The sequence below is a fragment of the Ruditapes philippinarum genome, unplaced genomic scaffold, assembly GCF_026571515.1.
Source record: "Ruditapes philippinarum isolate M1 unplaced genomic scaffold, ASM2657151v2 ctg6442_1_1_1_1, whole genome shotgun sequence".
Classification (NCBI taxonomy): domain Eukaryota; kingdom Metazoa; phylum Mollusca; class Bivalvia; order Venerida; family Veneridae; genus Ruditapes; species Ruditapes philippinarum.
In genome coordinates, this window is record NW_026860920.1 from 61911 (window position 1) to 89352 (window position 27442).

The following is a 27442-nucleotide window of genomic DNA, read 5'->3' on the forward strand; positions in this document are numbered from 1 at the left end:
TCTCTTAGTTTAAACATTATTTACTTCATCTCCATACCGCATTTATAGTTTTAACATACATTTTACACATGTATATATAAAAACAATGGTACTTGTACAAAAGGGTATATATCCGTTGTTACTTACAAATAAGACTCACATTTTTGCTCACTGTTTTTTCTTTCTTATTTTTGTTAACGTTGTACTGTATTTGTAATTTGGATATTATGTTTTTCTCTTCATTTTGGGGGGAATAAAAAAAATTTATTTTTATTTTTATATTTCTTTTCCTATTTTTCCCGTTTTTTTAAAAAAGGGGTCAAACAAACCCAGACTGGGAAAGGGTTTTAATTGTACCGTTTAAAGTGTTCTTTAGGCCCTCTGCTCTTCTCTATTTTACAAAGTAAAGATGTATGATATGTAATGCCTAATTAATCTACCGCTTTGTTTCTGATGTTATGAAATTGGCAGACCGTAAGACGGACGCATGTTTTATTTCCAAAAACGTGTTAAAAAAGATTAGGAAAGAAACGAGCAAACCAAATCGCACACAACGTCTCAGGAAATTCCCGAAGCTTAACATGCCTGCCTAATAAAAAAGAAAAACTTAGTGCTTTGCGGCTTTGTTGTATGCATCTTTTGTTATACCTATGAAATAAGATTTAATGCATAACACTCGTTTATTCATGGCACAGTTATATCTTTATTAACCAACTTACAGCTTTTTAAGGACATTTTGACTTTTCATTCATGGATTTACTTCTTAAAGTAAAATAAAAAAAACACAAGTTTTGAAAATTAAGTACAAATTAAGAGCATTATTTTGTCTCTAAATTAATGAACGTGATTTTTATAGGTTATCCAATGGGTTACACTTACAATATACACTATTCTATTCCGTTCATCTTCAAACAATAGCAAAGTATTATAGAACAAATAATTTTCTCAATCACTATTGACGACAATTATAATTCTAACATTTTCCAAATTACATGTAGATATTGTTGAACACAAAATAAAAATATGGAGGTGAAGTGTTTCAATCAAATTTCTTAAAACGAGGGTGAACTGTCCGAGTGGTGAAGTGTCTGCAAAAAATTGGCCTTGTGTGAACTGACTGAGGGGTGAACAGCCTGTAAATCGTTCGAAATCGTGATGACTTCCTTCTCGATATTGACTTTCCAGAGTTTAAAAATAGAAACAGAATCAAAATTATTAAAGCTCGCCGATAATTGGCTGTTTGAAAGGTATTAAGAATTTACTCCGTATTTGGTGATGGTCAGATCTAAATGCAGAACGTTATTTACAGCTGATTTAAATCAGATTGGGTGAATATATGGCCATTTAAACTGGAGATACGAAAAATTTCTTCTTAATAAAGCCTGGTTATCAAATTGATAAGGTAACAGATGACAACACATTTGATTTTCCCTGTCATATCTACACAACTACAACTAGACTCCGTTTGGTCGAACTAGGATTGCTCGAATAACTTCATTTGCTCGGAGTAATCTCCTGAAAAATCAAATCCCTTTATAATGTTCATTGTGTGTACGAATAAATCTAAAAATTAAAGACAATTAAAGATTGTGTCCAAAATTTAAATCTAGAGCATATATGGCAAGGTGAGTAGTCCAAACAGCCGAGGTAGATCTTTCAAATTTTATTGGTTGTTATTTAGACCTGCGTAAGTGTGAGATGTCCCTCCTCCTCCATGTTTAAGACTCTCATACTGTGATTGGCTGAAATCAGTGATATGAAAAATCAAAATAAGAATACTTTCGTGACAACTATGTATGTAAATTCCTTATCTTAAACAGTACAAAAACAATATTGACAACATAATTTTCTTCAGTTTAAACTTAATTGATAGATCCCTACTCTAATCTTTCATTTGAATAACATTTAGATTTAACCACAAACTTTGACATTGCTTTGTTAAAAAAACTTTGTGGTGAAAATTCTTGTTTTTTTTCGTAATTTTGTGATTAAAAAATTTGACAAGTCGGGGGATATAGGGGATTTATTTAGTTCATTACCTGTCTGGTACTGTGCTGGAATTTGCTGAAGCAGCTGAAGCATAATATAAAATTACATAAATATTGGACATTTGTTTATGAAATAAGTGACATGGGAAAATGCAATGTTAATTTGTATTCGTTAAATATATATACACGAGTAAATAAAGGTTTTCATATGGTAAATGTTGAAATAAATTAAAATGGTTTTACTCCATTGACAGTCCATTCTTTTTAAATATATAGGCAATGCAGCTCACCTTGACAATTAAAATATGAGCATAATATCACTTTAAAGATTAAATCAAATATATCAGCAATATTTTTTTCCAATACAAACTAATTTTACTTACAATGAAACGTATATTTTTTATTATTTCTTCTGAGTTTCAAGTAATTGAAAGCAAAATGCGAGATAAAACAACTAACTATGAAATCCGGTAACTTAAACTTGAAAAGTAGCGAAAGGTGATGTCTCTTATTTGTCCTTCCGTTATAATGTTAGAATTGAAATGACATCGAACCGGTCTGTGCTCATCGATGAATTACTTTCTGTTGTTTTGATGCGGAGATATAAAGAACTCAAGCCTATAGTCTTCATGAGCCATTACTATGCATCAAACAGATTGGTAATACAAACCTAAACATATCGCTCTGATTTAATATTCCGATTATTGTCAAACTCCATAAAACAAAGTTAGTTATGGAATAGTAAACTGTACAGTTTAAAGCCAAAGACTATATAACGATCATATTTATAGTTGGCAGTGTAAATTAAAAAAAACCAAATATGTTACCATTTAGAGAATCATAAGCCATCCTGCTTTCAGTTTCTGTTCTATTTTGAAATTGTTCGTAGGTATTTCTAAAAAATATTATTTTTCATTATTATCTATATAAATAATAATAAGATTACGTGATGTGGTCTTGCAAATAACAGTTAAAAATCTGGAAACAAAGTGGGAATAAGCGCACAAACGCAACAGTCATTTTGAGGTTCTAGTTTATTATCATAAAACTGACAATTTAATAATAGTAATGATACAATAACTCTTCAATAGCCATATGGAAAAGTCAGACAACCATCTCTCACTCCCCTCGGAAGCATTAATCACAACAAAATAACATAAGAATTGCAGACTTGGTTTGATTGAGTCTGTACATGAGAGATAATGAATAAGTGCAACATCTCTCACGACCCCTAGCACCGGCTTGAGCGGTACTCAATTCTCAACACTTAATAGTGCTGGCATCAATGATCCCGAAGGACCAGAAAATATAACAACACTGAAGTGAAGTACGGGGCAACTTTTTACAGCTGCCATACGGCAATTGACACCTGCTGTTGTGAAGTATAAAAATCTGGAAACAAAGTGATCCCTCGAAAGCATTTATTACAACAAAATTACATAAGAATTACAGACTCGGTTTGATTGAGCCTGTACATGAGGGATAATGTTTGATATTCATCTTTCAGCTGCTTTTTATTCCTCTCATTATTAAGAATTATTAATTAGCAATAATTTAAGTGTGAACTATTCCTGAAATCTATCTTTATTATCTTTAATCATCATGTATATTTAATCATTAAGTATATCTAATCATTATGTATATTTTAGTTGGAAAGGAAATAGATGAAACCAATGTTATCAATATATAAAATAAAAAAAAACACTATTTGACGGTACTTACGGTGAAAGTGACGAACCATTTAATTCTGTGCCGCGTGACACTGATGTTGGCTGATGTTGATTTTGATTCTTCAGACCTATTTCATAAAATAAGATATTAGGTATGTTAAAGTTTTCAAAATACCGAGTTATTTTATGAGTATCAAGAACATAGATTTCGGTGTCATAAGTCTATCAGTTTTCACACTACTCCTATATATATTTTTACTCTATTTTTCAAAGTAAATTTAGAAAATCGTAAACATGACGACATTTAACATTTTAATTGAAACACGGACTTGAATTACAAGGTTTTATTCTGTAAAAAAGGTATGCGGTATGAAGGGCAGAGTTTTTGATCCTTGTTATTGAAAGTACCTGTTACTGTCCGTTTTCTATTTAAAACAACCCATGTAAAAACCGCACCGATTAGAACACCAACAATGAGTGAGGCAATGACAATCGCGGCGATAGCTCCTGCTGTTATACTTATCTCGTTTCCATCTGCAATAACAATAGTGTTGATAGTGCTTGCTCTTAACAACATATCTCTATACAAGGACTTTATTTTAAGACATACCACATACGTGGTACGCCGACCGTTCATGATTCAGAAAACAAACATGTATTTAAAAAGATCTGTGACTAAACAAAATATAACTAATTTTCATGCAAATTTAATTTTTGATTTCACCATATTTAAGGTGAAGATACTTGTCTTGTCAAGGGAAGTCATCTCCTTTGTGATGTTGTTTGTAGAGGAATCTGTGAACGTTTCATTTAAATACTAGTATCGAAATCACTTTCATAATAAAAACAACATCATTTTAAGTAGCAGGTTTTCCACAAATAACATGTAAACATATGAGGTCATACTATTTGCTGAGATGTATATCATTTTCAGAAAGCCCCTGAAAGAATAGGTCGTAGCCAAGTCCCATATTTCTCCATGATTTTTTTAGTTACCTGATAAGGGAGAGATAAAAAAGGGAAAAATACGGGAAACAGCACTTTCTATATAGACTCTTTCATTTACGACCGGATTCAAGTTCTCGCCATTGGATGACGTCATAAGGGGGTACGGTGGACATTGCCGAGACGATTAAGTACATAAATAGAGGAATATAAAGATCTTATTCCTTTCTCTGGTAAGATTTGCAGATTGAAATTGTCAAAATGTTGTGTAATTGAATAACATATTACATAAAAAGGATGCATTGGTCAAATAAATAAAATGTTTACTAAAATAAAGTAAACGATTTGTTTTAATACTAGACCAAATAGCTGGTTAACTGATCATGAAAACCATTTTCGTTTGATTCTAAATAATGAAAATTGTCGCACCGTGTTTTACCAGGCAGTTACATCGTACTAATTGCAGAGATGTAGATAGTATATGTCTCTGCTAATATACAGTACCCAAGAGATATTTTGAGTTTCAAAAAATGTTAGTATTCTGTAGTTTTAAAAAACGGCCGCATAATAATTAATTGCAGGATTCTGGTTGATAAAAAAATATTTTGATTTAAGCATAACTAAGACAAAGAAAAACAATAATATAAATCTATGTAATTTCAAAAACATTTAGGCATAAAAAGTAAAAATCCCGTTGTATGGCCCCTAGGATGATCCATCCAAATTAGGATCATAAATATTTTGATAACTAACAAACGTGATGTAATATGATGTAATTTTATAACTATTTAATATGCACACTGGTGAGTTATGATATCACAGCCAACTGCCGCTAGTATATACAACATATGCACCCTGTTAATTAATATGTTACGGCCCAAGGGCGCTTTTATACACACCAATTAACTTAAAAGGTCTTTATTTTCATAGTCATAAGAATTCAATAGATTTGATATATCAAAATTATCTTATCTGCCTCTGTTACGAATCTTACGTTATACATGTCAACATTGACAAATTTATTTTCATGTTTGTCACAAATACGCCGGAATTTTCTAAATGACAGAAAATCATACAGAAAACTAGAAAATGACCATTATATTGGGTAATTTCACACTGTGTATGGGTGTTCATAAAATATTAAAATTTGATTTAGTAACTAGTTTTTTTCTCTGGCATTAGAGAAAATCTAATAGATGTATTCACTTTGTAATTCCGCTGTTTTACCTCGTAGCAAGAATTTATCTTAATCTTTGTTTTTATGTTTTTTTTTTATATTTTACTTTCTTGATATTAAATTTATATATGCATAAGTCAATTTTTTCAGGTTATAATCGTAATTGAACGGTCAGTATTAACGCATTCAACTTTTAATAAGCTATCATTCTATGCGGTTTGTATATTACATCACATCCGGTAAGGAAAATCTTCCGTGATGCTTATCGCTTAAATAAAAGGGTCTATAGATGTGAAAAGCGATGGACTTGTCTTAAAGGTGAATAAAACATTTTTCAAAAACTGTTACTCATAAACATACGTGTTATTCATTTTAATACCCAGAACAAATTCTTAACTGGTCTGAATTTTAAATCTTACTATAACAAACGAACACACATTTACTTAAACTGTTATATACACTGATGAAGTTATAAAATTACTGTTGTGAACATATTGATATTTACCAATTATAAACAATAGGGCAATAATGGCCCTGAATCGCTCATCAGAAACAACTGGTTTTCCGTGTTAGAAATATTTTTTTCAAATGATCTTTCCGAAAGGCAAGTCCAACTCAACTTGCGCCTCTAGTTTTATAGTTTCACAATGTTGATTTTTCTCCATAATAAATCTGACCATCATTTCATTGTTCATTGCATTAAATATTTTGTCCTAATATTTTGGAAAGGCTTTGTTAAAAATAATGTTGCAAGTGTGTTCCTTTGAGACTATGTAGAATATATCACCACACGAGCACGGTAAATTTTGATGGGACAATTTTTGTGAATGAATACATGCAAATGTCACATGCAAAATATGTAAGGTGTTGACGTTTGAAAATTATAGTTTAGGAAAAAAACGCTTTTTTATATGGTAACATAACTTACGTCAACAAGAAATGAAAATAGGTCAAACATAATCAAAAATATCAAAAATAGGCCAGCTGATGTTAGTTCAGTATCAGAAATTACACTTTTGATCCAAATTACAAGTCTGTATGTCAAAAAAAAGGTCAGATGATGTCAAAAATATCAAATTTAGGTCAGCTGATATCACGATTTACTTCAGCATTAGACATTTAACCCTCGGTCCAAATGTCATGTCTGTACATCAGAAAGTAAAATAAGTAGGTCAAATAATATCAAAAATATCAAAATTAGGTAAGTTGATATCAAAATTCAATTTGGCATCAAAAATTACACATCAGGTCCACATTTGAAGTCTGTACGTCAAAGGGTATGTCAAGCGATATTAAAAATAGGTCAGCTACTATCAAAATTCGATTCGGCATCAGAAAAAAACCCTGTTCTGGTCCAAATTCAAAATATGTATGTCAAAAAAACAAGAAAGTATGTGAAATTGTGTCAATAATATAAAGAGGTGAGCTTATATCAAAATTTAATTTGGCATCAGAAATTACATCCCTGGTCTGTACATAAAAACAGAAGGTCAAGTGATATCAAAACTATCAAAAGTAGGCCAGTTGTTATTAAAATTCAATTAGGATCAGAAATTACAACCCTTGTCCAAATTTCAAATCTATACATCAAGAAGTGAGAAACTAAGTCAAACGATATCATAAATATCAAAAGTAGGTTTGCTAATATCAAAATTCAATTCGGCATCAGAGATAACATTCCTGGTCAAAATTTCAAGCCTGTACATCAAAAAACAAGTAAATGAAATGTTTCAAAAATATCAATAACAACTAACTGATACCAAAGTTCAATAACGAATAAGAAATAGATATAAGGTTCAAAAGTGTGTCCCAAAATTGATAGAATATGCTTTTTCTAAGTTTGAATCCAATTCAACAAAAAATGAAAAAAAAAAAACAACATTTTTAAACTAAATTAAATAAAAAATGAGCATACAAACTCATCTTTGTTAGTAAGATACAGGAAACAAATGTAATCTTTTTTAGACCTAATTCTATTTCCAGGAAAAAATCCTGACATACAACTGACCCAGCAGAAAGATTTAATCGTATGATGTAATGGGCTTCAAGTTATTAACACAAACAGAATCTGATTTTATCTTATTGTTACCTAGCTAAACAAGATTGCATTTGTGAAAAAATGCGATGTCACTACATCACTAAATAGTACCAGAAATATATGTTTTTTCTATACAATTGAACTTTGCCATAGTGCAGTAATGTCTAGTGAGATTTAGGGTCAATGTCATATTTGAGTTTGTCAAATGAATGACAATGTGCAGATATGTTTACTGTTCAGATACAAAGCACATAGTGTAAATAATTGATTCAGTATAAAGTATTCTTACTTGACAAAAAAATAACTTTTTTACAAGGTAAACGATAACATAAACAAAAGCAAATACAAATTTACTTGTAGAAAATGAGGGATAACAATATTTTTCCCTAACTCAGACGACTCCCAGAAATAATCTTAATTTTAGGCAACATTTGAACACAATATCATACATAAATAATCTGTTTTTACACTTTACTTTTTCTGTTAGATGTAAGCTTGGAAATGTTAATATGATCGACCAAGTACATATAAAAGAGCATTGAACAAGTTTTTACCTGTTGTACTATCTGTATCTCCATAACTAGGGTTATCTGAAATAAAAAAGTAAGACAAAAATCAATAACTTACAAGAAAATAAAAGCAAGGTTATAAGTTTCAAATAAACAATTCATTTAATTCTGTGCATACTTATGCTTTTGTTTATGTTATCGTTTGCCTTGTTACAATTCTAGAGGTTTTAAAAAAGAGGTCAATGATGTGTTAATATATCTACGTTGATCCCTGGAGATTCCGTTCAACTTTCCTTTTTTTATCGAAAATTGCTTATAAATTTGTAAGTAGGTTTTCAATTAGTCTTCATTACATTATAAGTGACGGACCGTTGAAAGATTCATAGGAAGGTTTTTATTCTCTCTCTAGTTTACATCCTTGTAGGCTCAAATGATGTTTCCAATCTGGTCTTTAAATCCTTTTGCTCATGAATATGTATTATATTTCACGTTGTAGAGGGCTTAAAAGTGTCCTTACGATACTTGTTGACAACTAAATTAGGATGAAACAGATTTGCCTATGTGGTGCAAAATTCAAGAATATGATCTACTTAGGATAAGGTTCAGAGGTGACTTCTTTAAGAGGCAAACAAAGTCCTTTTTCAAACTGTCTTTAAAAATACAGATATATAAATCTGCCATACAATCATTAAAAGTTTATTTTATGTTCATGTATGTTTACATATACATATAGTTATGCTTAATATATTTTAAGAATAGCTGACTATAGAAAGTCAAAGATGTCATAAATTGTACAAACATGATAGTTATTTGTAGGTTGATTAATAACAAGTAAAAGTTAAAACGACTTTCTTTTGATTAGCTCTGAAAATATTTCTTACGTGTCATGTTATAATATTTCCTGTTATACACAAACAAATGCTCAATGTTATAGAAAACTTACTGACGTCAGTATAAAATCTCGGATTGTTTTCAGAGATATAAGTGTTCCCCGGATACGGATCTCCGAAAACTAAAACGTAACATTCAAAAGCCAGATTGTTATCTCTATTAGCATCAGCTGCTGTTGTGTTGTATCTGATTGAAGCTTCTCGTGTATATCCACACTGGTTGTCACTATTAGCTGTGCCTTCATCCACAGAACCTTGTGGTGGTTGATAGCCAATAAAGTCATCATTTTAGGAAGTTTCTGATGTTCTATGCCATCGAATAAATGTTCCCGGTAAGCTTCCTATATTAGCAGTACATGTACATCCACATTAGCCATGTAAGATGGTGACATTCCTTCTACTATAAAACCATTCTTCCTTACAACTAATGATGTCACTTGAGGTTTTACTAGAATGTCAAAGCAAAAAAAAACAACATAATTGAAATATTTTCATAAAAGTAACAGTAAAATTAAATTGCTTTTTCCTTTTTCATATTTAAATGATCAATTCTCAAAAGAGTGATACCATAGAATGTTTCTGTTAACACACGGATATTGGACATTATGAGAATTGAATATTCCAGAGGAAAATATTGTTCTGTTATCTTAAGCACTGCTTTATGCGTTCAACAATGATTTTGTATGCCATTTACTTTCTGACTAAAACTGTCACTGTAAAACTTAAATGGAAGAAAACATCAAATGGATACCATATCATAAAACAGCAAAATATCAAACTGTAATTTTCAGTCACTTCCAGATTTTTTCAAGTCAGTTGTATTGATATATTGTATTACATAGTAAAGGTACAATATGATTCTTCTTTTTCCTTTTCTGCAAGCCATTTTTAATTATTGAAATTATTGTTATTTATTTTTATCTAACCACTATTCAAACAAATTCTTATGTGAAAGATCTTCCAGGCATTCTTAAAATAAAACGTACCATAAGCTGAGAAAGTGGCTTTCCTTTTAACATCAGTACTTGTTTATTTGTGGAGCTTTTATATGTCAATTCACATCTATAATACCTGGCATCATCACAAACTAACTTCTCCATGCTCATAGACAATGTAAGAACTGTGTTAGCTGGTGTTGTAGAATCCCATGATCCTCCAGCAACATAATCTTTAGTATTTGATACTACATCACCACCTAATGTAGGAGTTTCATTTATTCCTGCTTCCATTAATGCTAATGTCTGCCAATCATTAGGATCTGATCCAGAAAGCGTGGTTGATTTGAGTCTTCTTATCTGTATAAGGTAAATATCTGTAACATCTGTTTCAGTGATATCGCATGTCATAGTTAATGTTCCTGTGCTGCCAAGTAAAACTCTCTCCCTGCTAAAAGTAAACTCCACACCAGAAACTGTAAATGTAATAATGGGTATAAACATTGTATTTTTCCAAATCGTTCACCAAACATGGTGCGAGGTTACTACGTTTCAAGTTCTGAGAAAATAAATCTTGATATTTTGTAAAGGGTACTTTTGTTTGCATTAAAAAATTTTATCAAAATTTTAAAAGAAAAACATTTTTTCAAGAATGGAAATATCTTTTCAAAAAATGTTTATAAAAATATATTTTTAGAACAAAAGGTCTCTATACAACAAAAACAGCGTGACCATAAAAATGGTCAATGTATACCACTGCAAATAATTAGTGCTAAATCAGTATAAAATGTTAATTGTAATACGATTACAAAACTACATACCTTCAAAGAAAGTTAAAGCTGTAAATAAAACAAAACTTTTAAAAACGTCCGACATTTTTCTTTGATTTAAATAATCTTCCTTCTTCTCTTTGTAAATCAAACTGTTTATATCCAAAATATAAATACATGTACTAATAAATATTCATATAGCTAACAGGAAGTAATGTTTGTGAAATATTTAAATTAGGACGAGCTTTTAATAGCCTATGTACAATCTATTTAATACATTTATCACCACTAGGAAGTACATGAAATCTGTTGTTGAAAGAAACTCTAAGTGCTTATTTTAAATCATACATATTCAATATTCAATGAATCTTCAAAAAATAAATCATAATGAGATTATTTTTTATTGTACAGTTTGACTGGTTTAGATGTGAATTTATGTCAAAAACTATTACATTATGGATATCATTTCTTTTACATATTAAAAGTGTTTGCCATGAGATACATACGGGTGTAATTAAATCAGTATTAAGGTACATTGTGTTTATATATGTTCTTACATTTGTATTTTTTTCGTTTGATTGGGTAATATTTTTTTTCAAACTTTAACATTTTAAAGTACATTTATTTATTTATTTATTATGGGATATATATTATTTCAAACAATGAATTCATAAAATATCAAAAAAAATTATATTACAGCAGCATGTATTTGTAGTTATGTACTAAAATAAACTTGAACAAGTGTCATTCTATAAAAAGATAATCAAAAACTCGGTTACAATACACGTTACATGACCCACTGATAAGAGACAACTCTAAATTTGTATCAATAAGGCTGAATCTCATCAGTCTTTATCACAATAACGAGGTGTTAAAAAGCATGTGACGCCGACTGTCACTAATTCAAGACATGTCGATCCGTATCTTTCGTTGTTTTTTGTGTTCGGCCGAAAGGTGTGATTTTCACTTTATTTCTGCCGAGGGGATCAGATATCATGTTCGAAATTTCGAGCGATCGGTTTTCGAGCGATCCCAGATAAAATGATATATATATTGAATGTAGAAAAAAACCCACACGTCAAAATTTTAAAGAGCGGACAAAACACCACACATGAATTTTATAGGTCGAACAAATCCCCACTTTTTCTAATTATTTGTTACAATACAATTCATATAACTTTGATCATGCAAGTTTTTGTAAGACTAAATTTTTAAGTTTGATATAGGTACTTTAATTATTTTAACATCCTTCCTTTGATCATGATGATTAATTTTATCTTATATTTTATTTCAATTAACAATACAATATGATTGAATAATAACAGACTTTACAAATATTACAAACTGTTAAACAAAACGCAAAGGGTAAACATTCAAATTTATAAACTGTTAAATAGATATCAAAGGGTAAATATTCATTAAATTAAAAAGTGTCAAAAATGTCGGTTATTTTATTGTCAATCAAAGGTCTATCCAAATTAGTAATAGAAAGTGTGGGGTTATGTCAACTGCATAAAATGATAAGTGTAGGGTTTTGTTCACCCTATAAAATTCAGGTATGGGGTTTTGTCTACTCTTTCAAATTTTGATTAAAGGTGTTTTTTTTGTGTTAGGTTTTTACATGTGGGGTTTTGTCAGTCTTCCATATATATTTGAATAAAGGGAGGTAATAGAGGTCGACATTTAACTGTTGTAGTTATATGACAATGCAGTTAGTTGAAACATTTTATATTTCATTTTTAAAACTTTTTCAACAAAACGTACAAATTGGTAATGTAACTTAAATATTTCCACTTTAAAGCTTGTTTAATTATCATTATAATTTTCTACCCCAATCAACAATTAAGACATTATAACATATTAGAATTTTTTTTTGTAATTATTCAGATAACATTTGAATGATCATGAAATATACAACATAAAAATAAAAGATAAAATTTAGTGTCGACAAGTATAAGTTTATCTAATATTGTTTGTATATGATAGACAGCAAATAACATTGTGATTATATTGTGGATAAGTTATTAAGTAAATACTTGATATTGACATCATGAAATACAAGATATATTATAAACCGGATACATTTAGCACAAACACAGTTATAAATTATAGGTTTTGTTAAGCAAAATAATCATTATAAAAAGGTATCTCAAAATAGATTCATTTTCTTTTGCATAATAAATAAACTTTAAATTTAATTTGATATAAGCTTAAAATAATGGAACAAAAACACATTTATAGAAATAATTGATCTTAACAAGCATTATAATTGCCATTCATATAATTGACTTTTAAATTACATAGACAATTATGTATAGCAATTTCTACAGTTGACTCTACAAAGATAAATAGAAAGACGCGTGAACAGATAAACAAGAGGGCCCTTTTATCGCTCACCTGATTATGAAGGATCAATCCAAATTTCCAGGATGTTTGAACTATATCTATATTTTGGCTGTGTGACCTAGTTGTTGATCCCCGGTGACCCATATTAAAATCATCATAACAACCTTTCTGACCAATTTCTAGGACAGTTGGACTGAAAGAGTAGCCCCTAGTGTGTTTACAAGGTTTTTTTCATATCCGGGATGTGTGACGTACATTTTGACCACAGATGACAAAACGTACAAACAAGGGGTGAAACACGTACACAGAAAGTTTTCTTAATTAGGAAGTATAATTATATATGTGACATTTATATGAATACAAGTTGGCAGTCATCCAAAGATATCAAATCAGTAAGGCATGGCCAATAATGCCCCTAGGATGATCCTTGACAAATTCGGATCATAATTAAAACAACTAGAATAAGTGACGTAATCTGATGAATGTTATAACTGTTACATTTGCATAATTGTGAGGCCTAGTGCCGCTTGTATACACCGTATACATCATGTTGATTAATTATATTACGGCCCTCGTCGCTGATACAAAGGTTGTCTTTTGTATAAAGTAAGTTCCGTGACGTCAAAAGACTCTCATTTAACTTTTAATTAGCTAACATTGGAAGTGGTCTGTATACAATAATTTCTCATCTGGTAAGAGGAGAAATTCTTCCTTGACGCTTATTGCTTAAATGAAAGGTTCTATAACTGGGCTATGTGACCTAGTTTTTGACCACAAATGAACAAAATTTAAATTTAACCTAGAAATTATTAAAAAACCTTTCTGACACATTTCCAGGATATTTGGACTGGAATAGTAGCCTATTGAGTATTAACTAGATTTTCAATATTTTGACTGTGTGACCTAAGTTTTGAATGTAGATGACCCATATTGAAACCTGATCTGGAAATCATCATAACAACCATTCAATTTCCAGGATATTTTGACCTTTCTCACCAATTTCTTGGTTTTTTGGTTCAAAACAGTAAACCCTATAGTAATTAAACGCGTTTTCCATGTTTGTGCTATGTGACCTAGTTTTTGACCCATAATGACCCATATCCGAACTCTACCTAGAATTCATTATAACAATCTCTCTGACAGATGTGTAGGATATTTGGCCTTGAACAGTAGCCCCTATAGTGTTTACAAGGTTTTTCAATATTTAGGCTGTGTGACCTTGTTTTTGACCCCAGGTACCACATATTCAAATTTGATCTAGAAATCATTAAAACAACAATTCTGACCAATTTCCAGGATATTATGATGAATACAATAGCCATTAGAGTGTTGACAAGATTTTTTATTTTTTTAGCTCCCGTGACCTAGTTTTTCAGCTGAGATGATCCATGTTCGAATCATCCGAGCAATAATTTTTAATGCCTGTGTTTCTATGTTTCTTTACATTTAACACACATTTGCCAAAAATATATGCTCAAGTTTTAAACAATGATACGATGTACGCAATTATCAAAAGCACACACTTTTAGATCATAGTTACTTAGGCTATGTACTAAGTACATTATTTTTAAATAAGTAATATATTTACTCTTCTGTTCACATAAATATATTGTTTTTAGTTAGTAACGTTTGCTTGTCAGTTATAACACAAGTTATAATATTTTTGTCACATCTCAGCGGCCGATCAATCTTACCGTATTTTTTTTTGATAACTTAGTACCAGAAGTTTCCAAATTCTCCGCAATTGATGGACTACTAAGCTCACATTATTTCCGAATCAGCACTAAAATACAAATGACTATAAGACTCGATGTGATGTAAGAGATCAATTTGAATGGCTTGATGATGCAACAGTTTCAGGTTATTTAGCTTATTATTTATTGTCTGGTATATGAAACGGTGCGAATTGTCCATTGTGTTTGCATTCAAGATGGAGGAACCATAAACAACATTGGACGAGGTAATAGCCGTGGCTGATATAAGTTTCGCAGCTCTGTATGAGTGAAATAGAATCTGTACTGTTTTCAACCGTATTTAATTACGTCTTTATGTCACACCAGCATTTTCGGACATTTTGACTGAACTTTTAAAATAACGATTTGATATGGATTTTGAACTCTCAAAAACAAATATGGACTAGATGGGGTGCATTATGGATTTGATATGAATCATTTAGAAATGAAAACGAGATAAAATTGTTAAGATTGGAACTAATAATGAGTTCTATTAGTACATCACATGTTGCAAATGCGAACGGGCATCGGTGTTATTCTATAAGGACTAGGTGTGAAATGAACTTGTATTTCAATGTATGTGTGACTGTCTTTTAGAAACATGAAATGATTGATTGACCTTATAAAATGTTGTAATTGCCGATTGTAACAATAAGATTGAAAGGATCGTGCAGTTCATATGTAAATTACAAATAACACATTTTAAAATTTTGATTTATATCTTTTAGAAACAATGGATGTATAAAAGTGAGAGTTCTCTTCCTTGAAGCAAATGTATCAACATATTAATGAAAATGGGTCAGTTGAAAATATGCCCTTTAAAACATTTTCTTTTTCACATTTCATAATCAGGTCTTTTTTTCAATAAACAATAAATAATATCCAAAGCCGTATTTCTTGTGTATTTTCAACGATAATAAATAATGTCAAATTTGTTAGCTTCCGTCGGCATGATATTGGCAATTTGAAATTGCACAAGAGAAATTAAAAAATAATTACGAAGAATCACTCTTTCAAGCTATCCTATCTAATGGATTAGGTAATAGATGACGACACAATAGATTCTCCAAGTTACAGTTTAACTTCCTTCGCTCGACATAATCGCCTGGTCCCTGGAAAATCCCCTTGTAATATTTATCATATGTACGTCAAAGAAAGGTAATGATTGTATCAATAAAACATTTACAACTGGTACATACTCGTATGTGTCCCTTGAACTGGAAAATGAAAAATAATAAGAATCACCAATTAAAACTAACTTATTTAACGGAATAGATGACGACACAAATAGTTTTCCATTTCATATTAACACAACTACAATTAAACTTCGTCCGCCCGAACTCGGATTGCCCGAATAACTTCATTTGCTCAAAGTCATCGCTTGGTCACGGCAGAATCCACATTTAATATTGTTTGTATTAATATTATGAATAGACCTCACTATCATATAGATAGTTCTAGTTTGTGCGAAAAAACATTTATAACTGGTGCATATATGGAAAGCTGATAGGAGCCCTAACAATCGAGATAGATCTTTCAAATCTGCCAATAAGTTTTATCGGTCTTGATTTAGACCTGCGTAAGTGTGAGATGTTCCTCCTCTCTGTTTAAGACTCTCATATTGTGATTCGCTGAAATAAGAAATATAAAAAAGAGAATAAATAACTGGAACACGTCAGTGTACTAATAAGCGAGAGGTTATTATAGCATTATTATATTAAAAATTAAAAAGTTAAGATCAAATAATTTCATGATATCTATGTATGTAAATTCCTTTACAATTTAAACTTCATGATTTTAGTTCATTACCTGTGTGGTACTCCGCTTGAATTTGCTGAAGCTGAAGCAGGGTATAAAATAACATAAATATTGTTGAAAATAAATGATAAGGGAAAACGCAATGTTTATTTGTAAACATTACAAACCATACACAAGCAAAATTTATATAGGCTTTCGTATGGTAGATTTTGAAATAAATCAGAATGATTTTAGTCCATTGATGCATGAATATGTTTATATTGCTAAATGATCTTCAAAAACAAATTACAATGAATGAAACCGAAAACTGATTTACCATTTAAACTTATGCATATATGATAACAATAATGAATAGTTTTTGCAAACATTTTCCAATATCAGCTGTTAGTCAATCTTCATTGTTCAGCTTGACAACTTTACAATATAAATATGAGCATAATGTCACTTTGAATAAAATTATTTACATTCCACCGATTAAAAATAAAACTTTACACACTATAATGCATTAGAGGAATACATTAGTATTAGTTAGTAAATAAAGTAAAAGTATACGAGTATAACCACACATGACATTTTTCAAAATGTTTTATATTTAAAACATTGCAAATAACTTCATATGGGAGGTTGAAGACGGATTTATTAGGCTCCTTTAGCAATAAACAAGTTCCAATTTATGATTGATTTATTGATATAAAACAATACTGGAAGACTCAACAAACTTACTAAACTTAAAATGAAGCAGTTATTTCCTTATCATTTTATTAAGAAAAACTAAGTAAGCGAATGTAAAATGCGGTATAAAGTAGCCTGATTTGAAAACAGACAACCTTAACTTGAAAGGTAGCGAAAGTTGATGTCCCTGATTTTTGTATTTTCTTATGGCAGATCAGTAAATACAATGCTGACATTCAATCTCTGGCACAGAGATTTCACGACAGGCCTAACAACAAGTAGTTCTCAAAACAGCTTGAAACTTGTGATGTTAAATAAAGAAATATTTTTATATTGTTACAAGTATCCAACAAATTACAACGTATTCAAAGTTTCAAAGTAGCGTTGGCTTATAAAATTGTCGATAAATGCACAATCACAAATTACGCGGATGAATATCAATTTAATCAATGAAAATGCTATTTTTAGCGATGTCGATTACCGAATACTTCAGAGCGTAGTACACAAATAAATCTGACTGTCGAGTAGTGGAATATATACATGTCGGACTGTTTTGGCGAGAAGATTTTCGCTAAATCATTTACATCAGTGTTAAACAACAGGTTTATCGTGAACAAAATACCTCGAAATTAATTAGGATTACAAACCCGAAATGGAAATTCAATTTAGAATTATGTGTTTTATGCAAGCTTTCTTCATATAACTTCCTGTGGTGCAGGGGTAACGCGCTCGTTTAGGGTGTGAGAGGTCTGGACTTTAAATCCCAGTTGAGGCAACTATTCTTTTTTAAGTGTCTTTTTAAGGAAGTAGCCACGATATGCAAGGATAAAGTATAGCTGTCATAAAAATGAACATAGATGATTTTTGATCCAACTCTAGTCATGCAAAAATTCAGTATGTATCAAACTCATACTGTTATAGTAAAAAATCTTAATGCAGTCGCTGCATTTCAGTGCCCTATAAGTTGAATTTTAGTATATAAAAATAAACTTATTCAGGAAAATACAAACGGATATACGGTACGATTTAGATTGCAAAGGTCAGAAAATACCACAGAGCTTGCAGCCCTTTGATTCCTTCCGTAATCATGTTAGAATTGAAATGACATCGATCTGGTCTTGTGTTCATGGATTAAAAACCTCCTGTCGTTTCGATACGGAAATGTTAAGACATCAAGCCTACTGTCTTCGTGATCAAATACTACGCATCAAAACAACAGGTAATACAAACCTAAAGATACCGCTCAGACCGATATTGTTTCTTTAATATTCAGGTTAATGTCTAAATCTATTTGGCACTGTTTCGATAATGAATCAGTAAACTATATAAATAAATAAATAAATGCCAAATATATGTGACATGATATCAATAATGAACAATTAAAATATGAAAAAATGATCATCAAGGAAGAGCGGCGTTCAATGAACGCAACCCCCACATGACCCAAAAACACAATACCACCGACAAGTAGCCCAGCAAGACACTTACCAAAGCAAGACAGGGCACAAGACAAAATACGGACAGTTTGATTACTTTATTAAGTAAAATGTACAGATAAATGAAAAAAAAACTTGCCATAAAATAGCAATAACGATCTGTTAAATAGTTTGCAATGCAAATTAGAAACAAAAGTGTTATACCGTCTAGGGAATCATAAATCATTCTGCTTTCAGTATCTGTTCTATTTTGAAGTTGTTCGTAGGTATTTCTAGAAAAATATATATTAAGATAAAAAGATTTTATGATGTGGTCTTGGAAATAAGTTTTAGTTTTATAATAATCTTTTTTCCTTTATTTTTTCACACTTATGAGAACAATTAATATATAATTATTATTCATGTGTGAAATTTTCATGTTATTCATCATTATTATTTTAATCATTCAGTATATTTTATCATTTAGTATATTTAATAGTAAGTGATGAAAACCATTGAACAAAACCAATATTATGTTTTTTAAGCAGTATAAAAATGAAAATTAATGGCTACTTACAGTGAGAGTGACGAAACATTTATATCTATTTCTCGTGACACTGATGTTGGCTGGTGTTGATTATTTCGGCCTATTTCATAAATACACGGTATTTTACAAGTTTTAAATACGGAACTGTTTCACGAGTATCAAAATCAATCACATATTTAAGTGTCACAAGCTTATAAATTTATCGAACATTTACTTCAAATCACGTTTTTTTTCTATACATTTTAACATTTGTTTTTAAGGTAAATTAAGAAAATCATAAAATGACATTAAACTCGTTAATTAAACGTACCTGTCACAGCCCGTTTTCTTTTTAAAACAGCCAATATAACCGCACCAACAATTAGTGAGCCAATGACAATCCCGGCGATAACTCCTGCTGTTATACTTATCCCGTTTCCATCTGCAATAACAATAGCTTCACATAAACCTTGATCGTACTTGTCCTTAACAACATATCTCTCTAAAAGGACTTCATTCGCAGACAATTGATGAGAAAGGTTGTTTTTATATATTTATACTCTCACTCATTTACACAAAAGATACCTAAAGAATATAAAGCTGCACCTAATGACATGTTTTTATATCATTTATAAATGGTAAAATTATTTTGTTTTCGGGAATTTATTATTTATTATCAGAACAGTTTTAACATATAATTTACATATGACAAGCATGAAAACTGTACGTAAATTCTGGAACAAAATACATGCCTCTATTTTAAGTAAGAAATTAATTGTGAAGTAATGATTTCATGCATGCGTCATAAGAAAGTAATATAAGCAACTTATTTCTTTCATACCGATTTTCTTTTGTATTTTTCTTCAAAATTTAAACAATAATTTTGTAAACTTTAGGTATCAGAGATATAGTTTTATACATTTCAATGTCGATTCAATAACTTGTATTTCATATATGCTCAAATAACATAAGTAACATATTACCACATCAAAGGACAAATCAATGATTCAGAACACACATGTTCTAGTTTTTAAAAGATATGTGACTAAAAATATAAAACGAGTTTCCATGTAGATTTAATTTTTGACTTCACCATAGATATTTGTCTTGTCAAGGGGAGTCTTCTTTGTTGTTATGTTGGTTGTAGATGAATCTGTAATCTGTAATCGTATCATTTTAATATCAAAATCCCGTTCATAATAAAAACATCATTTTAAGTAGCAAGTTGTCCACACATAACATGTGAACATATGTCGATTGAGGATATACTATCTGTTGAGATGTATATCACTGTCAGAAAGCCCTTGAAAGAATAGGTCGTAGCCAAGTCCCATATTTCTCCATGCATTTTCTTTAGCTACCCGATACTTGATAAGGGAGAGATAAAAATTGGGGTCACAAGGCTCACAGAAATAATTGTATAGATGCGAAAAGAGATGGAACTTTTTTAAAGATGAATATAACTTTTCTCACAAACTGTTATTCGGAAACCTACTTACCAAGAACAAATACTGAAATGGTCTTAAATTTAAATCTTACAACAACAAAAAAAAAACAAAAAAAACGAGCACGCATTTTCTCAAATTCTTATCTACCACTGTTGTTGGAGTTACTGTGTACATATTAATATGTACCAAAATTAAAGAAAAATAAAAGAGCTGACTTTTATCAAAAATAAAAACACAAAACCAAAAATACCGGTCATTATCCAGTTATTCTGAATTATAGTATTCATTTTTTCATGTGCATATTTATTCGATATCTTACTACTTAAAAGCCTATCATAACAACACATATAGCGTTTCACTGATACAATTCTTTGTGGATACTACTTTGTCTACTATTTGCCTGGCGAATATTCCACTCCGGCGTGAACACATTATTATTTTGCAGTTTTGTCACCGGATGATAGGCAGCATGTTTATATTCACTATTCATCCAAAGGATGTTTTAGACGCAGAAAGCTGTATATGTTATAAGAACTGAATCTTAGCTATACATTGTCATTCAGGGCATCGTCTACCTACGCAACTTGGGAAAATGGGAAGAATCGAAAAGGTATAACTCTGATTGGCCTTTAGAAATTGACGTTAGAAAAATGAGGGGTGAAATATCTTTTTCCCCAACCCTCACGAATCCCAAAAATGATCTCAATTTGAAGCAACTTTATAAACAAAATATCATACATAAAGGTGTAAGCGTGTAAAGTAAATATGCTCAACCAATCTACACAGAAAAGAGTTTTTACCTGTTGTACTCATAACACTGTCGGTCACACCATTACTAGGGTTATCTGCAATAAAAAAGAAAGACAAAACTCAATTACTTACATTCAGGGCAGATATAATGAGTTTTAAACAAATACCTTATTTCTTTTGTGCATTCTCGTATTTCCTAAATGATATCATTTGCCTTGTAATAATTCTAGGGGTTGTTAAATAAAGAGATTCATGGTGGATTTATATATCTGCTGCTTTGATCCCTCGAAACGCGGTTCAACTTTCCATTTTGTATCAAAACTGGCATATAAATTCTTGAGTAGGTATTAAAAATAGTCTTGATTACATATTAAATGACGGACCTCTAATAGATTCATCGGCAGATAGTTGTTTTTCTCTATTTTACATCCTTGTAGGATAAAAAAGAATACAATGTATATAAAAGGATGTTTCCTATCTTGTCTTTTAATCCTTTTGTTCATTGATAACCGTCAGGGATATGTGTTATATTTCATGTTATAGAGGGCCTAAAAAGTGTCCATGAGAATCTTTGTTGAATGTAAAAAATATCCACAGATTTAATCTATTTTACACTGCAGTGATTTCTTGAAAGGGCAAACCAGGTCCTTGAACTGTCTTTAAAATACAGATATTAAACTCCCACATACAATTGTAAAGTTTTTGTTACGTTCATGTATGTTTACATATTGAGTTTATGTTAAAAAAATATTTTCAGAATAGCCGACTATGTAATCTTTTATACACAAACAAATGCTCAATGTAATAGATAACTTACTGACATCAGTGTAGAACCTCGGGTTGTTTTCAGAGGTATAAGAGTTCCCCGGATAAGGATCTCCACTAACTGTAACGTAACATTCAAATGCCAGATTGTTATCCCTATTAGCATCAGCCGCTGTTACGTTGTATCTGATTGAAGCTACTCGTTTATATCCACACTGATTGTCACTGATTGCAGTACCCTCATCATATGTTCCTTGTGGTGGTTGATAGCCAATAAAGTCATTGGCGTGTGAAGTTGCAGATGTTCTATGCCATCGAATAATAGTTCCTGGTAAGCTTCCTATATTACCAGTACAAGTAAGTTCCAACTCATCTCCTACCTCAGCAGTGGCCATGTCAGATGATGACATTCCTTCTACTATAAAACCATTCTTCCTTGTTATTAATGATGTCACTTGAGGTTTTACTGTAATGTTACATGACATATTACAATTTTTGAAAAGCAAATTGTAGTTAGGCCTTTAGCTTATATACAGCATTTGTACAACACATTACAAATGACATGCAATCATGATGCCTTTTTAAGTTTTATATTTTTTTGTCAGGAACTAACACGGCTGCACTTTCATCCCCTTATAAATGCCCATGTTGGATTTGAAAAATGACATAGATCGCAAACCGTAATGCAATTAGATTTCTGATATATTCATTGTTTAACACTCATCTTGTAAATATTTACCTCATTCATAATTACCAGAAGCGCGGGCTTTTTTATGTTAAACAGAAAATATTTAGATATAAAAAATCAAGCCTTAATTAGAATCCTTCTTATGTAAGTCGATGAGACTTTCAAATCTTATATTTTCAAAATTTATTTCAAACGGTCCAATTAAAATTAAGTTTGAAAAATTTTAATCATCCCACTTTTAGAGCTAACTTCCAGAGTAATTTTGAAGGCTAACAGTGTTAAGAAATTGCAGTGTCAAAATCCATAAACGAGAATGGCTAATTTGACTATGAAACCTTTTAGAGACAAGGAACAGATACATTTCATAACTATGAATGAAAAGCAGGCATTCGGTCAAATTCTAGGTGAACTGATTCTGCATGGTGCACATGTATAAAAAAATCACTGGTTGCTTTGGTTAAGAAATGGAAATAACTATCTGCATAGAAAGTATTTTGCTGCTATCGAAATGATTGGTTGCTTAGGAAAGTCAATGGTTGTTATGGAATTAATTAGATTGCCAGGAAAGTCAAAGGTTGCTATAGAAGTCACTTGGTACTTCGAAAGTCAGTGGTTGCTATGGAATGCATTGGTTGTTATGGAAGTCAGTGGCTATGTAAGTCAGTGATTTTTATGAAAATCAAGCAATTGCAAGATATAAAATCTTACCAAGCGCATAATTGCTTAACCGCGCCAACGTATCTGCTTACAACTAGTTAACGGGCGTCTTTATAATTCAAGTCAATATTTACAAAATATAACGTTGCGACTTTTGAAAGTTACAGCATGATAAACATTGCAAATACTTTTAAGTATGTTTAGATATTGTTTCGTTGTACAAGACATGTATTTTTCACCTAGTGCCATATAATTTAATAAGCCTGTGATAAAATTTTATCTTTTGTTGACATTTTATTTAAAAAAAAAACAAACAAACAAGAAAACGCTCAAACTACATTGCGTGGGATATCAGCTTTAATGCATTAATACACGTGCCAGATTTAATAACTCTGTATAATGTTATCAATTTTTACTCACCATATATCACTTTTCAAATAAAACAAAGGCCAACAAGAAAGGACATCTGAAACTGCATGAACAAGTGCTATCTCTTATTATTTATTGGCCATACTTAATATAAAAAATAATTGTGTAAGGCAAAAATGATGCGTTGAACTAAAATTTGCAAATTACTTATTTATTATACATTTACACGCATTTTTGTCACATTAAAGTACGCTATACAACATGAATCAAGCGTGAAATCTTGCAATAAGAAAATGAGCCATATTTTAAGACATTCAGAATTATCTGATAGTTTTTTATCTTCAATTTTCATATGTGTTTTATGTTTAATATATGAAATTAGGTACTTACCTTGACGCGGAAAGCCCTTATGATTTAAAACAAGTACACAATTTTAAATATATAAACCAAATCTGTCTTGGACTTTGTAAATAATAAGTAAATGCACGTTTTTTGTACCGTTAATTAGATACGAATGAATTGGTGGTGTTAACCTATCAACGAAATATTCCGAGTGTTTCCGAATATCTTTCCGCCATAATTGTTACTCTCTAATCGGATTTGTTTTTACGTTATTTAAACCTGATGTTTTATTAAAAAAAATGGATATTTAAAAGTAACTTTTCACAAAAATCATCGTTACTTCATTTCTTATAAATGATTATCGTAATAATTCATTGAATTCAACATCATACTTCGAAAGGAAATATAATTTAGGGCAAAATCTACCAACAGTCTAAATTCTACAGGCACTTTTCTTACATATAGCGTCCGGAAATCTAATTATAGCTCAAACATAGAACCAGTCCAATATTTTTAAATGGCCCTACTAACTAAAGATTTTTCTCAAACATGTTAGAATTAGATATTTTTAATGATATTATTGTAATTTTAATTTAACTTTTACACGTCATACATGTCATCTAAGAGCGCTACATACTTTCTGCGTATATATAAGCATACTTGCTAAGATACACTTTCTCTTTAAATGATCACTGTAACTGAGGCGCCACTGACACAAGACATCATACGATAAATATTCAAAAAATTACATTGGTCCTTTTCATATCGTTTTTGAAAGCATACATTTAGTTGTTTGAATTTCTGCTCAAATTTGTATGAGTTGAACGTGAAATGTATATCATTCGAAACCTATCATATCGTATACCCGAACCGGACATACGAAAAGGAGGTCCCAGTTGCGATAAATGCAATCGTCAATGAATAACGCAGACGCAATCGTTAATATAGAAAGTCAGCCTAAACTGGCTTCATCTTAATATCGTAAGGGGTCGAGAAGTCAAAGGGTCTAAATGTCTTACTTGCGCTTCTTCGATGCCTTCTATTGTCCTGTTGGTGAACGTCGTTTTCTATTTGTCTTGTCGATCTTTGTTCTCATTTTATTCTGAAAACGTTGACTTGCTTTGTTGGTTTTTATTGTGACAAATGAGAATAAAGATCAACAAATTGTCAGAATAAAAAATCAACAAGTTGTCAGAATAAAGATCAACAAGTTGTCAGAATAAAGATCAACAAGTTGTCAGAATAAAGATTAACAAGTACTCAGACATCTGGACCAAAACCTTCCGGTTTTTATCGGACCGAGACAAAATGTGTCTGTCATATCCGTCGGCTATCACAAAGTATGCAGTCTCCTTCCTGGTAACTAGACACATTCATGCTAAGTGCCATTACATTTAAACTTACTACCTATTTAGTATTGCTCAAAATAATTAAGTTCAATCTAAAATGATTTAAGTAACTGATAAGCATCATTTTCTTATTATGATCAGTGTTTGTGCCAAATTTCACCACAGACATGTCATTCGAAATTACAAAATATTCATCAAATGTTTTAATTTCTGTGTTGAAAAATAAACCATTGTATAAAAAACATTGTATAAATGGCTTTAACTCTCGGGATGGATTTTGATGAAACTTGCTGATTCTGGTCATTTCCCTATTATAGATTTATAATTATGTTCATTTAAGAATACTCATTCATTAAGAATACAAACTTTGAATATGTATGCGTCTGTAATTAAATTAAATAACCTTGCCATTTGCAATGAAAGTGGTATTTTTGAGAAGTGTTTTTGTAGATAATAAATTTTAATATTTTAAATCACATTTAAATGACCTAGCATAATCACAAATTAAATGAAATAACCTTACCATATGCTGTGAAAGTGCTATTTTTGGAAACCTCTTTGTTAGCTTGTGAATTTGAATAGTATGATAAATCACATTTAAATGTCCTGGCATCATCACAAACTAACTTTTCCATGTTCATAGACAATGTAAGTTCTGTGTTAGCAGGTGTTGTAGAATCCCATGATCCTCCAGCAACATAATCTTTGTCACCTGGTGTAATAGCTGAATCTAATGTAGGGTTGTCATTCGTGGATATTTTCATAAATGCTAACCTTTGCCAATCATCATCATTATTTCTAGACAGTGTGGAAGATCTTAATTGTTTTATTTGGATGTTGTATATAGTTTCAACATCTGTTTCAGTGATATCACATCTTAATGTTAATATACCTGTACTTCCAAGTAAAACATTCTCCCTGTTTATGGTGAAATCTATACCAGTGACTGAAGAAAGGTGGATAAAAGAAATAACAGAAATAAAATATGTGTTTTGAGTAACATTCCCAATCTTACATCAAATATCGAAAGATTAACACGCTTTTAATTATTGAAATTTTGTATAAGGTTCACTTGATTGCATTAAAATATCATCCAAAAATATATTATTTTAATATAGTTGATAAAAACATAGTATAGAACATACAAGTATCAAACAAAATCAGTCTAATCGCAGTAATAACCCAAATATCCAATAGCAATGACTAAGGAATAGACCATTATAAAAATGTTGGTTGTAATTCGATAACACAACTACTTACCTTCAAAGACAGTTAAAACGATATAGAAAACAAAACATTTAAAAATGTCCGACATTTTGCCTACGATTTAAATAATCTCCTTTCCTCTCTTAATTAATTCAACTTTTAAATCCGAAATATAAAACATAGATTGATTTTGCTAACAGGAAGTAATGTAAGTGTACCATCTAAATAAGTTAAATAAGTATAAGCTATATATAGCGTATGTACAATCTATGTGATAATATATTTATCAGCACTAGTGCATGAAATCTAGTTTTAAAGTTTTATTAGTAGTTTGAAAGAAATCCATTTAGATTTAGATTTTTATTTGTCTTGTGAATGTGATAATCAAATTACTGACAAAAAATATTATTGCATTTTCATAACGTATCAATTGGTTATTTAAGTTAATTGTCCAAATGTAAAGTTTGTTAAATTATTAACATTTTCAACTAGCTGTTCAACAAGGTAGACATGAATA

General features: G+C 30.6%; 2 protein-coding genes and 1 long non-coding RNA gene across 3 annotated transcripts; all 3 read right to left on the reverse strand.

Annotated features, from left to right (window-relative positions):
- Window positions 1-1339: 1339 nt before the first annotated feature.
- Window positions 1340-9551, reverse strand: LOC132713926 (uncharacterized). Its single transcript, XR_009623503.1, has 7 exons — window positions 9250-9551; window positions 8352-8387; window positions 4046-4171; window positions 3690-3765; window positions 2795-2862; window positions 2019-2052; window positions 1340-1721 (listed from the first exon to the last, which is right to left on the reverse strand). It is a non-coding gene; the product is annotated as an uncharacterized LOC132713926 (long non-coding RNA).
- Window positions 9552-9555: 4 nt separating this feature from the next.
- Window positions 9556-11154, reverse strand: LOC132713925 (uncharacterized). Its single transcript, XM_060696630.1, has 3 exons — window positions 10953-11154; window positions 10183-10607; window positions 9556-9644 (listed from the first exon to the last, which is right to left on the reverse strand). The coding sequence occupies exons 1-3, from the start codon at window positions 11005-11007 to the stop codon at window positions 9642-9644; spliced, it is 483 nt and encodes a 160-aa protein (XP_060552613.1). The 5' UTR covers window positions 11008-11154; the 3' UTR covers window positions 9556-9641.
- A 4695-nt stretch (window positions 11155-15849) lies between these two features.
- On the reverse strand, window positions 15850-27152 carry LOC132713922 (uncharacterized). The gene is made up of 9 exons (XM_060696626.1): window positions 26980-27152; window positions 26243-26665; window positions 22367-22780; window positions 21600-21644; window positions 19683-19793; window positions 19403-19472; window positions 19051-19118; window positions 16790-16820; window positions 15850-16611 (listed from the first exon to the last, which is right to left on the reverse strand). Exons 1-9 carry the CDS (start codon window positions 27032-27034, stop codon window positions 16536-16538), a joined length of 1293 nt encoding a protein of 430 aa, XP_060552609.1. The 5' UTR covers window positions 27035-27152; the 3' UTR covers window positions 15850-16535.
- Between the last annotated feature and the right edge of the window lie 290 nt (window positions 27153-27442).